At 38.7% G+C, this 14,582-nt stretch overlaps 1 protein-coding gene across 1 annotated transcript in view; it reads left to right on the plus strand.

The window, feature by feature from the left end:
• Positions 1-50: 50 nt before the first annotated feature.
• NKAIN2 (sodium/potassium transporting ATPase interacting 2) overlaps positions 51-14,582 on the plus strand; it is a 512,690-nt gene continuing 498,158 nt past the window's right edge. Inside the window, exon 1 of the mRNA XM_041423840.1 lies at positions 51-137. Within this exon, the coding sequence (XP_041279774.1) occupies positions 84-137 (54 nt within the window). The 5' untranslated portion in view covers positions 51-83. The remainder of the gene's footprint in view (positions 138-14,582) is intronic.

Consider the following 14,582-nt stretch of genomic DNA (forward strand, 5'->3'; position numbering starts at 1 on the left):
GGGAGCCGGGCGGCGGCCGGGCGGTGCTCTCCCGCCGCCTGAGTGGGCGCGGCGCGGGACGGCGGCGCGGGGTGCCGGGAGCCATGGGCTATTGCAGCGGCCGGTGCACGCTGGTGGCCGTGTGCGGCGCGCAGCTGGTGAGTGGCGGCGGGGGCGGCCCGCGGAGGAGGGGGGAAGGAAGGCGGGAGGGAAGGAGGGGGCGGCGGGGCGGCTCCCCCGCTGCCCGGAGTGGGGGCTCGGGGAGGGGCAGGGTGGGAAGGCAGCGCCCGCGCTTTGGGCGAGGAGGGGCCGGGGGAGGCCGGGATGGGGATGCGAGCGAGGCGGCAGGGTGGGAAATTGGGGCTGTGTTACAGGTAGTTTGGCGGGGACTCCGCCGGGGAGGCTGCGGTGGCCGCACGGCGGAGTTAATAAACTCGGGCAGTTCTCCCAAGCGTTGAGTCAAGTTGGTACCTGGTTTCCTTTGACTGGCCCTGTGCAAGGCAGAGACGCGTGTCAGGCGTGATGCGCAGCTTGCAAACAGTTTGCCATACAGGTGTGTCTGTGGGAAGTTGTCACGCCTGAGCTGTTCTGCAGATGTGCATTTTTTGTTTTTGTTTTGTTTTGTTTCAGACTTGTTGTCCAGTGTACTTTAACATTGTATCATTATGTTGGTACGGAACTCAGCCATATATTTCTATTTACCTTTGGAAAAGACATGTGGCAGCACTTGTAAGCTCAGCTACGAGCAAAAGTAGATTGAGTTTAAAAAGTAGGCACTGAGATAAAATAACAAAGAAGCTGCCTTAAAATAGATCTGCTTAGCAAGATGGTTAGACTGTGCAATTGTGTGTTTTGTGGCACTTTGAAAGAGACTGGGGTTAAAGTTAAGAAACTCATATCCCTTTCTGTAATGTATACAATGGGTTATTTCATTGTTGTGGAATCAGATACATGATATAAGAATTCCCGTGGATTTGGATGCAATGACATACAGATAAAGACTTACCAATGGAATATGCCCCATTTCTTATTCTCATTATATTGAATGTTCATGTGCTGGCAGAACAGATGCTGGAAGCACCTTTGTGAAGCAGTTAACCTTATGGCAGAAGTGAAATATTTCATGTTACTCCATCGCTCTACCTCTTAGTGAACAGTTTTGCTGAGAAAGTGTAAGTCAGTGTCAATAGCAACCAGCATTGTTGCCAATTTCTTTCCTGGAGGTAGCCAGAACTACAGTAAGAGAACTACAAAAGAAGAAAAACATTAGATTTCAGGAACCAAATCAGTAAAACAGTACATAAGAAAGGAGGATGTGTTAGCAGATGAGAAATTTGAAATGCCTGTGATCTTTTCATCAGTTGTCATCAATCCCTAATAATTTTCTATTCTGGAAAACATTTTATTTGTATATGCTGTTTCCCACCTAAGTTATTTAATTCTTTGTAACTGGATGTATCTTATCAGATATGATTTATTCATGTATATTGTCTAAAAAGGAATCTTGAATAGTAGTAAGAGAGTGAATCTTGAGTGGAATGGTAGGAATGTAGCCTTTTCCAGCAATTTGGCAATATAAAATTAATGACTGAAGTTCTTCAGATCCATTTAAGTTCCAGAGGGATACTTTTTTTTTTTTTTTTTTTTTTTTTTTTTTTTCCTCCAGAGGGGACAAACTTAAATTGTGCCTCTTACAGAGCTTTTTTTTTTTTAATTTTTTTTTAATGCATTTAACAACCAAGACATCATGATGACTATAGAATGTGCTAAGACGTTAAATTGTGATTTTTTTGAAAGTTTGTGAAGGAAAGCATATTTGCTAACTCATGGTGACAAAAAATACATGCAGAACTCATAAAAACATCAACAGAAATTCCCTGTAGGAATGTATCAGCAGGTGGATGAGCAGGTAAGCTAATGCAGAACTGTAGCATTACTTTCTGCATGAAGCTTCCTACAAGTGATTGTAAACTAGAGGGTCAAATAAACATATTTTTTAAAAATAAATACTGTTTTCTGGAGTAGCTTAAGGAAATTTTTAAGAGAACCATAAACTGAAAGCTAACCTGAAAATTTTTATTGAGCAAGTAAAGGATGTGCTAACAGCAATGAAAACTTCTGAATCACACTTGGCCTGTGTCATGGTATTTAGATAGGTTAAAAGCAGGAGTAATCATTTAAATGAGAAAAAGGAGACAGAATGGAAAAAAAAAATACACATTTTATTAAAATCATGTGTCACATTCCTTCATGTGCCATATACCATCAGATGGGAATAGGTTATGAGTTTTAAGTCAAGGAGATTTTACTCTCCTCAGTAGGCCCATGGGTGATTAGTCAGTTGTCAGTACTTTTTTAGGTAAAGACTACTTAAAGGAGCAAATGCTGTCAAGATTCATCCTGGAATTATCAGCCACATTAATGAAGATGCAAATAAAAAATAAAGGCTCCGGTAGTTATCTGGCCTGAGGAGATGGATGTGGAAAGCATTTCCACACTGGTAACCATACTTAAAAAGAAAGTGTAAAACTTCAACTGTGAAGACTATGTGTTACTGGTACCTGGGATTCAGTTTTAAAATGGTTATATTTGAGTAGAAAGTATACTTTTGTTTTGGGGAAAAAAAGTTGGTAAGAAGAAAGGTTTCTTTCTTTTTTTTAAATGTAAATATGTTCTTCCATCTCTCTAGGGTGTGGTGATCTAATTGGTCTTTGTAAGCACTGCACAATAAACAGTATTGTGGAATACTGCAGTTCATTAGAGAAGCTTTTGCATATTGTACACACATAAAGGATGTCGATGTCACAAATGGGTAAAAAAGGGGGTTGTTTCAAATACTGGTGCAGGAGTAGAGCTGCATTAGCTTGAGAGACCCTGCACAAGCAGAATTATTTTCATAAATGAATTTTAAGTGCTCATAGTTAAGGCAACATACTGTATACCATCGGATTATCAGAAACCTCAAGGAATGCTTCTGCTCTCAAGGGCATACTGATCATTACTCTCTGCTTATTAACATATGTATACCTCACTGTTTGTGCTCTCATTTGTACTATGGAAAACAACCTTTGACAGCTCATTTTCCTCTGCGTTTGTAGCCAATGAGAAAAATTAGCAGCAAGTAAAAGCTAATTTTACTTATGTTAGGAGCAAGGCATTGCCTTCTGTGTACCAAATTAGTTATCTCTCCCTCTCTCCATATATATATATATATATATATATATATAAAGATACTACTTTTGATCTCTTTTGCTCATTTCCCTTCTGAAGAGAACCCTCAGCACAGGGGCTCTGGTGGTTTTTGTTGTATGGTAACTATCCTGGTTGCAATAAAAGACTTCTCCTCTATTTCATTTTGTCCTTTAAAGCTTTTTATTTTTGGGTGTTTCCTTTTCTATTAATAGCTTGCATCAGTATCTCTAATGTCTTGTTGCCTAGTCTTTTTAATAGAAAGAGCAGCAAAGGTGAAACTGCCAAGATTATTTTGCTTTCTGGAAGGAGTTTTCAAGAGCCGCACAGCAAGCAGTTTGAAACTTTCTTCTTTCCCATTGTTGCTTCTTGGGAAAACTTGGAGCATGACAAAACAAGAAAAAGTACGTTTTCAACTTAGAAGGTCTCTCCACCAAGTGCAGTGATGAGGAAGGACAGTATTTCATAAGGAAACTTTTAAGTCCCTAGTAATCATTGCCTTATTGTTTCTCACCATCAAACAAAGATTGCCATACTCCCAAAGGAAATTAGATAACAGATAATTCAGCTTCTACACTCCCTTCTCTCAGTTTCCATCTAAATTTACTGAACTCATTTTATAAATATTTCTGTAAAATTTGCCTGTTCTGCCTGTTGTTTTTCTTTTCTTCCTCTTTTTTTTTTTTAAGTAAACTGTATTGCAGTTCAAATATTCGAACTAAGTATTAAAAACCATACAAAATTTGTAAACAAGCCATATATATATGCAAAGGGTCAATTAGTGATTGTGAGGTACTGGATCTGATGCTCTAAAGAAGTATGTATTATAATGTACATACATTATCTGAATCTCTGAAAACTGGTATCTTTCTCCAGCACCAGTCTATGATGCTTGTAAAGTCTCAGTCCTCTTTCTGACACTTCACAGTTTGGGCTATGAGCACACAAGCTCGTGGTGACTCTTTCTGAACTCATCCTGTCTGGCTGAAGCTACTGTCCAAGTCTGTTGTGCTGGCCAAGCAGAACAAAAAGGATACCCAGATTTGGTTGGTTTGCTAAGAGGCCAGCTCTTTAGAGCTAATGGAAAAAAATGATCAAAATGCAAATGGTTTGTATAGAATGTCGTCGTTCTGTACTTTTCCACAAGTGAATAATGCTAATTAAGAGAAAATTAAAATACTTTGTTTCAGAAACTGTTTCAGCTGAGGTAATTTCTATACTTAACTGTGATACTGGCGTCCATAAACACATACTTAATTGCCTGTTGGACATGAAGATACATCTTTGAACTGCAGCACGTAGAGTGGTGGAACCCAGGAAATGAATTACATACAAACTGGTATGGAAAGATGTATCTACTGTATTTCTTCTATGACAAGAAGTGTTGAAAGAGATGTCCATAATCAATATTGCACACTTAATATAAGACTGAAGAGTTCCTTGTAGTCTTCCAATTCTCCCTTGCATTATTAAAAATCAGCAGATATAACTAAAGAGAACAGTGTGATACTTGGGGAAAAAGTATGCCTTAGTGATAGGTCCTGTAAAGTTTAGGTTTGCCCTTTTTAAATACGAATAGCAAACATTCTTATGCTCATTCAAACCCTTCAGGAATGGTGATCATGACAGGCTCTAGTCTATAACACAAATATAGCTACAAGGTTTAATACAGTTAATGTCATGAATATCCTTACTTGGAGAAAACCTCATGTTTTTAACGGTTTTGAGGTTTATTTCTCAGGACTTTCACAGAGTGAAGTTTGCTGGATTAGAGCTCAGTTCCCACTGAGAGCAAAGCAAAGGCAATCACAGTGGATATTCTTTAGAATTAGCTATCCTGAAGTATTATTCAATAAAGAACATATTTTTTGTTAATATAGGGTCTTACACCATGCATAGTGTCAGGGTACTTTGCCATAGCACACCAGACTACATAACTAGTGAACGTAGAATGTCTTTTTTTTTTCATTTTTGTTAAACGGAATCAGTAGTGAAATTTTGGGACTTCGCTTTTAATGGCTGGGTTTGGGGAGAGATTTTTTTTCTTTTTGCATGTGTTTTGATTGTGTTTCATTGTCACTGCTGCCAGTGGTTTTCTATAGCAGCTTTAGGAGAGAAGTGTCTGCAGTGGAAAATTCCGATGACATGTACATGTTCCTACATTTTCTGCTAGCAAAAGGGAAATGAAAAACGTGGACTTTTCATGTGGAATGGGAAGTGATGTTACTGCACTTAGCCTGTGGATCTGTAGTTTTATCAATCTGCAAAGAATAGAAATAATTGGTTTCAGTGTTGGGTAACACTTAAGTGCTACTTTTGAAATTGTGACTATGTCAACAACTTATGTCTGTCCCTTGTTTAAAGTCCTGCTTTGTTTTCCTCCTTTAAAGTTGCTTTGTTTCAAATTTGATTGGAAAGTGAAAGTTTCATTGTATCCAAAAACATGTGATCCTACTAGCAATGAAAAGGAAACAGTCTGTGAATAGCAGACTTTCAGCAGATATGTGTTTGAGAGCTATTGTATAACACTAAGGAGTAGATTTTGAGGTGTTGCTGGAAATAGATAAACCAGAAACTTGGTTATGAATTCAGAGAGCTAGCATCTCTTGTCCTGAGAAAACATATAGCAATGTTTTTAAGTTTGTGAGACCTTTGTAGAAAAATAAGCTTTTTTTTTTGTTCTGTTTTTGAGTTAAAATACTAAGGATTCATAACCAAAGTTTTTTGTTCCTTATAACTTGAGCTCAAAAGGGGTGATGAATACAAAAAATAGATGTCTGAGGTCAATCCATTATATAATTTAATTTTAGTGGCTTGACATTTGTTATGGATGGGACAGTATTATTTTTTGTGGAAGTGTAAATGAATAATGAGTAACTGGTTATGCATTTCAAGAAAAGTGGAGTGTGTTGTGTTAAGTTACAGGGGTAAAAGATTTAAGACCAGCTGGATAACAGTTTCAATTCACTGCGTTTTGAAGCTCCTTTAGAGTTCAGTTGGCAGACTCAACATTCTGATACTGTAGTGTTTGGTAGGAAGGAAAGGTTTAAATAGATTGAGAGAAGTTGATTGAACTACCTGGTTATAGGCACCTAGAATATCTAGCAAAGTTACTCTTTTTGTATAGCCATGGGGAAAATTTGTGTCACTAGGAATTAATTTTATATTGACAGAGACTTGAGACCTTGAACAATGTGCGGTGTTGTGGTTTTATTTTTGGGGTTTTTCTTGTTTTGTTTTTCTGTTGCTTTACAAAAAACACTAAGTAAGCACTCTAAAAATACAGGTTCCTTCTAGTCAGTCTGTAGCCAGTGAAGGGAAATATCTCATTTAGTAGTTAACAGAAAGGAACGGGTTCTATGGCTGAAAACAGAAACATAATGTTTTAAGTTGGTAGTGACTACTGCCCCAGGCTGGGCCGTCAGAATGTACACAGTGCAAAGTGCAGCAGATAAGGTGTGAAAACAAGTACTTGATGTGTTGTTCCAGAAATGAATCTAAACCTGTATGGGGTCTTCTCAATATTTTGGTGCATTTGATGACACAGATGTCAACATCCAGTTTGATTCCAGCATGACATCTTTAGAAACTACCCTGAGCTTAGGGACTGGTGAGATTCAGACAGTGTTTGCTCTGGAGGCTGATGTCAATGAGCTATTTGTGTATCCCAGTACACTCCAGACTTCAGTTTTGGTCCCATGGTCCCACTGAGCTCAAGAGATTATCCCAGGTATAAAATGCCAAGAGATAGCAGATTCTAGTGGTCTTTTGTAAAAGGTATTTCAGAAATGTTGAATTTTTACAGGATTTCATTTAAGGTTCTGAATTCAAATGAAATTTTATGGAGAACAATAATAGTATTTTCAGATTTGGATGAGGACAAGACTATTGATGATGTGACTAAATCAGAATAATGTCTCTAGGATTCCCTGCAATCAGAAGAGGGAGTCTATCAGGGGATAGGTCAGATTGCCTAATGTTGTTTCTTGGCTTAAACTGACCATTAGAGTTTGCCTTAAGTAAAGTGGTCTTTCAAATAATGTAGGCTTTTTGGGATGGGCGAGAGAAGAAAAATCACAGACTCATTGGATGATGTTAGTAATTCACAGTACTTATTATTTATATTTTCCTTACTCTTGAATTTTCACTTGTTATTTTGGTGAGGAATGTTTGATTTTAAGGAGAACTGTGATCTACAGATTGAGCAATGCTGTTTTGGAAAGGTATTTGTGTCTTCATTGACTATCAAGAGAAACTAAGGAGCCTGCTTCCACTAGAACAATGTCAGCCTTTTTGCATCCTCCCTTATGATCCCCCTAAAACATGATGCTAAAATCACATGGATAAAACCAATTTATGCTCACTTTGGGGTTTGGATGATTTTTCTGTAGCTTCCAATAGGAGTGGAGAAGACAGGGAGCATTGTAAATAATGTGAGATCAAAAAGAGTGTGCTGAAAATTAATAACTTTAAAGAATTGGATAGTTTATTATCATCCAGATTAGCCTTAATTGATTTGTTTTATCGTGGTGGGTGAAAGTGAGGGACTGTTGAGTGCTACCTGACTTGTAAAGTAGAATGGGTGCAATAGTTGTAATGACATTTTCTTGCCCCTGTGGCAAATAAACATTTCACAGTTCATTATTTTATGTCCTCTCCCCAGTTGTACATGTACCAGCTGGATGGCATCTGAGAATCGTTTAAGCATTTTATCATTCTATAACCCTCTGATGGAAATGACATTTAGAAGAAAAATTACTGATTTCTGAGTTTACTAAAGAGTAAACATGCATAGCTAATGGTTCTATTCACCACAGATCATACTTATGCATTTTTAATAAAAACTTGATTTTAATTCATACATAACTTATGAGAAATGTTTATCAGTGTGGAGATCTGCTGATTCTGAATTAAACGTTCACATGTATCTGGATACCCTGAGAATATATCTCACTGATGCTTGGATTAAGGTGAATCTTTACAGACAACTTGCTTCTCTGCTGCCTACATAATGATGTAAAGTAAGTAGGCAATGCTGATTATTATTATTATACTGGTTTTTAAACAGAGTAAAAAACCCCATTAATTTGACACACATGAATCTTGTATTTTCCTATGCTGTTTGGTGTTTGAACAACTGGGTTTCTAAGATTAGAGTTTGGGGTGGCAGTGTGTGTGAGGGCGTTTTTTTTGTTTTGTTTTTGTTTTTGGTTTTTTTTTGGTTTGGTTTTTAGTTTTTTTGTGTTTGGGATGTTGGGCAGTATCTCTGGTGGAAAGTCACCAGTTACACATAACTGGCAAGTTATCAGTTGTGTGAATGGGAATAAGAAAAGTCTGTCATATTCTATATTCATACCCTAACAGATTGAGTTCTGGTTTTCTCCTCACCCTTCTTTTCTTACGAAGGAATTATCATTAGTGGAGTTTGTTACAGAAAGCAGCGTGTGAGGTTAATTCTATTATTTCTAAGAGGTATGTTGAAATGGTGATATCTGTCATGTTTATACATTACATAATCTTTCAGAAGGCAAAAAATAAGGCACCATTTGCAGATAGTGGGAGAGAGACTCATGCTATCTCATTCAAGCATGTTCTTTTCATTGACTGTATAGGCCTCTCTTCTGCATGCACCTTTATTAACCTCATTATACAGTTAAGCATGTTTATTTTTGATGATATCTTTGTACTAAAGAAGATTAGATAGACTGTCAAACTCTTTTTTTTAGAATTCAAGTGGAACATAATTGAGTGATACATAATATTTCTTCTGGATGAATGGAAGTCATGCTAGAGGCCTAGAACAAGGGTCAGAGGGTTGCCCCTGTTCACCTTGAGTAGCATTTACTGTCACTCTGAGTGATGCTGCAGTAGTGAATTAAATTGGTGTACAAGAACAAGATAGTATTAAGAGCTAGAGGATCTTGAATCTAAGGTACTGACTAATATTTGTGTAAGAAAGCTTAACTGTCGTAGGAAATGATGTCCTTCCTCTCCAGGTGACTCATAGTATGGGTCAATTTATTAATTAAAAATTCCTTTAAACTTCTTCATAGACAAACTAGTAATTGGCCCTCAACAAATATAGTCTTGTTTGAAGATAAAAAGCTTTTGTGAGGAGAGGAAGATAGATGCTGTGATGTCTCTTTAGAACAATGCATGTCTCTTTGAAAAGCCATTCTTCAATAATTAAACAAAATGTAAAGTTTGCAAATTTTTGCCATGACTGACAATGGCTTAGCATTTTTCATTATACTCTGGTCACAGTCTTTGTGGCAGGGTGTTCTATTACAGAGCACAGAAACAAAAGGAGAAAAAAACTCATTGTATGTCATTGCTGCCTTCACAAAGCCACAAATACATTAAACTCAAGACGCTGTTCATTGTGCTCTTGAGCCACCAGTGACAAAGGTGCTGTGAGTACCACTGGATATGAGGGAGTCATATGTCATTACATCACTGTTCAAATTGGCGGAGCAAATAGCATTAAAACAAATTAAAACATCAGCGGCTAAAGGAATGCAAAACAGTAAGAGGCTTGACTGAATAAAATACAATATAGAATTTAGATATTATTTTTGTCATAAGTTATAAAGTTGATTTTACCTTTTCCCTGTCTTTTTAATTAACATTTAAGTTATTGTCCATGCCCATTTCGTGCCCTTGAGGCCAGTTAGCTTTTATTTTCTTTGACACTTGCAGCAGTCACAGGCAGTGACAGCAGCTTGGTAACAAGCCAGATGATGGCACTGGTTGTGTTAACATAAGATATGGGCTTCAGTGTATCCTGAAAACAGAGTTCACTGTCTTGGATTTTATCAGACAGGCTTTCCTGAGCATGGAGCTGGCAGTAAATTTGGTACTTCTAGAAGGAAGCTGACAACAAATTGGAGTTGGATGCAGTGTTCAGCAATATTCCTAATAATGCCTATTTCTAGTCCTGGCAACCTTTCAGGCTGTTTAGAGGGCCTACTGTCTGGTACAATATTTTTTTGTTTTTTTCTTTCTTTTTTGTAAATGAAAGCCATAACCCAGTGGTGGGGGTCCTAGTGGCAGGTACAGAAGTTATTGGCTTCAGCAACTGGAAGAGATGTCTGTTGTGCAACGTGCTAAACAGTGCTGTTTCAGATGCATAACAAAAGTTATTTATGGACACCAATAAAGTGGTATCTGTTGTATAATATCGCAGATAGGCATAAGGATAATAACAAAAGGCAGCTAGTTTAGTAAGCTCTATTTGCTGCAGAAATGTACTGTTTGTGAATTGAAATAAAAAGACAGTGGGAGAATGTTGGGGCTTTTTTCCTGCTTCCTGTCATTTGCAATCATTCTTGCAGTGTACTTTTAAAGAAAATTATGTGGGTCCCATATCAATATTATATTTGTCATGACTAGCACCTTATTAGAGGACAGTTGCTCTTCTCTGCCCAGCACATGTATGTAACTACCACTGATGATAAATAGAAGTTGTGAGTATAACCCTCCTCTTCATTTCACCATTTCATCATGGGGCATGCTGGAACTCTCATGGTTTCAGTTAAATAACTTAGGTATAAAACCAGGAATGAAATAGTGACAAATCTGCAACTTCAAATCTGCAGCAAATTCAGTTTCTTGTTCAGAGTTCATTGTTTGTAAGGAGGTTTTGAACTTCCAGCAATTATTAACTGGCCTTTTTAACATGGTGAGTAAGAAAGGCACTGTCAAAATGGACAACATCTGAGTGCATGCTGAGTGCCTTCACTGGAAGGCCAGGTATTCAGGACCCCATCAGCCCAAGACCAGTCAGAGGAAGCTTGGTGTGCAGGAGATATTTCCAATTTGTACGCATTTTGTGGTATCTCCTCGGTCGCCCTTTAATCCCATGAGGATTAAAAGAAAAGGAGTGACCAGCAGGTTTTTCCAAAGTTACTCAGATGCTGTAATGATGCTTTGGCTGCTGTCACTTCTGCTGAGAAATGGACTGAATTGGAACAAAGAACATAGCAATGGCACAGTGCCATCATAATGCTGTTAAGAACAAATGTAAACTCAGCTGGAGAAAACCATTTGCAGTGAACAGCAAGGTTTATTGGCCATGACAAGCCCAAGAACACATTCTCAAGAACCACCTCTTGGCATTTTAGCTGTTGTAATGTGCTGCATATGTAAATCTGTAAGCACTTGCTTCTCTCAGCTTAGAGCTGCCTGGTAGGCAACCCAGACTGGCCTAGGGAATGTAAACACATGCCTCTATGTTCATGTAAGTTTCTCTTTTGTTTTTTGTTTGCTTTTCAAAATTTGAGTAAGCTGGGAATTCTGCACTGCTTGGGGTGACTAATTAGGTTTCTTGGTGAGCACAAGCCCTGACTTTTTTGAGAAGGTGAAAATTATTCATCTTGAAACTGTAGCATCTATTCCAGACAGTTTCCTTACTAATTTCAGACAAGACACAAAGCTACAGTGATGAATGGATTGAACAGTTAATATTTGACATTTCCTTTTGTGCTTATGCCATTTAAAAATAGCTGACTTTTGACAAACTGCTAGTACGTTTTTGTATGAATTAGAAAACCTAGACTTACAGTAAGTTCACTGCTACCTTTCATTTTGAGCTCTGGAAAATGGCTGTGCTAAAGGTTCCAGCTGCTTTGATGTTCAGCATGAACACAATGATACTAAATTGGGTGAAGCTGTTGACTCCCTTGAAAGCAGAGGCCCTGCAGAGAGACCTCGACGAATTAGAGGGCTGGGCACTCACCAGCCGTATGAAGTTTAACAAGTACCAGTGCCAGATTCTGAACCTAGGATGGGGCAACCCTGGATATATGTACAGGGTGGGGAATGAGACACTGACGAGCAGCCCCACAGAAAGGGACCTGGGGTCCTGGTCAGTGGCAAGTTGAGCATGAGTCAGCAGTGCCCTGGCAGCCAGGAGGGCCAAGCGTGTCCTGGGGCGTATCAGGCACAGCAGTGCAGCCGGGCAAGGGAGCAGATTGTCCCACTCTGCTCTGCACTGGGGTGGCCTTGCCTTGAATATTGCATTTTTGGCACTACAGTATAAGAAGGATGTAAATCAATTAGAGAGCATCCAAAGGAGGGCAACAAAGATAGTGAATGGGCCTTGAGCTGAGGCCGTATGAAAAACAGCTGAGGTCACTTGGCCTGTTCAGCCTGGAGGAGACTGAGGAGAGACCTCATAGCAGCTTCCTTCTGAGGGGAGGAGGAGCAGCAGGCACTGATCTCTGGTTACCAATGACAGGACCAAAGGGAAAGGCATGAAGCTGTGTGTCAGTAGTAAACTTTAAAAACTTTATTAACTTTTCATTTTGTATGATATATATTAAAGAGTGAAAGCCAGTGATACCAACAGGTGCCAGAGGAGCACTTCAGAACAGCCCTCTCTGGGGCAGTTTGGAAGGTATGTCTCTCATAATGAGATGCCAACCTCATTTTTTTGCCTCTATGGATTTCATGAGAACATGACTCTAATCTCTGCACCCTAGGCCCACCTGCACAATTTAGGACAAGATTTTTTCTGCTCTCATAGGTGTCTCCCTGTCCTGTGGTGCAGACATACTCAATGTCCTCCATGTAAGCTGTGAATGGTGGCATCCAGGGGACCAAGCCATGCTGGCACCCTTCATACCTCAGTGCAATGATAGCCACTGAATTGCATTCTTACAGTGTAAAATTATTTCACAGTCAATTACGTCCATTTTGTACCCGCATAAACCAGCAGGAAGGTGAAGGAGAAAGTTTGTACTCGTGCAGACACCTGAGACTCTTGCACTGCATTGTCTTTGGTCTTCTTTAGTGGTGTGTTGTAACTTAGAGCTTTTGTCCCATTTATCTTGAAGATGTGAAATTTGTTAAGGACTGTGCCGAGACATGCTTGCTGAGGGAAGGAATGATTAATCTTCCAGGAGTGTTTCCATATAAAGTGTCAAATTACATTTATGAGGAACCTCTACATCATAGGCATCCTAGGACTTGTATAAGGTCACTATACAATCGCAGCCACCAAAATCTCTTTAGAACATCAAATTTGATAGAGATAAAATGTGCTTAGTGAATTTTTTTTAAAGGTCAAAAAGGTAAAGATCGTGTATTTACTTCAATTGAAATTCAGCAGGTCTTAGGTTAAAGTGAGGGATAAGGAAAATAAATCCCTAGAATTATGTTATACTTGACAGAATATTGATCAATAATTGTCTCAGCAGAAGCTGATGGTGAGCTGAAAATCTCATTACAAATTTACGTAAATATTTCTGACTGGCACATCTTGTGCATAGTTGTACATAGCTTTACCCTAGATTTTTGTTTCACACTTTGTCTCCACATTAATGCTTTAGGAATGTTAGACCATCCTTATTTTTGATTAAAAACATGTTAGAAAATTCTGCAGTGTAAAAAAATAAATATTTGCATGGACATTATTAGCTTACTAATTTCTTGAAGAAGAATGTTTTACACTGTAGCGGTTATACTGGATACCGCACAGACTGAGTACTGCTACTGTAAGGAAGTTTGCCTTGGAAAAGGAAATTTTCAAAATGATTGGTAGGAAGATGCATCTGTGGAGTCCTTTTAAAGAGAGTATCATACTTGAAATATATCATACAGGTATTTTCTAAAACCTTTCTTCTTGTGTCTACACAGTCTCCCTATGCTTGTAGAAGTAATACAAGGTGCTTCTTTCCTCTTAAGGGTGGATCATCACAGTCTTTCACTAGTCAGCTAGTATAAAGTAAGTATTTCTAGTGTACCTTATTGGAGTTCTGTGTCATTTTCTGTACTGCTTGCTTTATTTGCTGCCATACTCTCCTATGCATGCAAGCACCTGAGAGGAATTCCCTCCAGGTACTTAGCTCAGTGCCTAGGCTGCCTTTCGGGATGATGGAGACAGGCAGGGATCTCTAGGGGGGGAATTCACTACTCTGTTAGCATTTAGAAACTTTACTTAGGTGCTTTAAATCATGCTCTGAAAGAACAAGTATCTCCATGAACTTGGTATAGAATATTGAGTCATAAAGTAGGTGTCTGGAATCCACAGAATATTTGTGCTTTTTCTGCTCCCCTGCACATTTGATGTATGCTTGGTGCTAAATATAAAATAAGTTAAAATATGGATAATTTTGTTCTTTTTTCCCCCCCTTTCTCTTTATTCCCTTTTGTATTTCACAGAATCACAGAATGGTTGGGGTTGAAGAGATCTCTGGAGATGATCTCTCCATCTGCATAGTCCAACCCTCCTGCTAAAGCAGCCTCACCTAGAGCAGCTTGCACAGGATCATATTTAGGTGGGGTTTCATAATCTCTCTGGGCTGCCTGTTCCAGTGCTCTGACACCCTCAAAGTAAAGAAGTTTTTCTTCATGTTCAGGTGGAACTTTGTATATTTCAGTTTGTTCATGTTGCCCCTTGTCCTGTCACTGGG

The sequence above is a fragment of the Onychostruthus taczanowskii genome, unplaced genomic scaffold (genome assembly GCF_017590055.1).
Source record: "Onychostruthus taczanowskii isolate IOZ18803 unplaced genomic scaffold, ASM1759005v1 scaffold8, whole genome shotgun sequence".
In the NCBI taxonomy this organism is placed as follows: Eukaryota; Metazoa; Chordata; class Aves; order Passeriformes; family Passeridae; genus Onychostruthus; species Onychostruthus taczanowskii.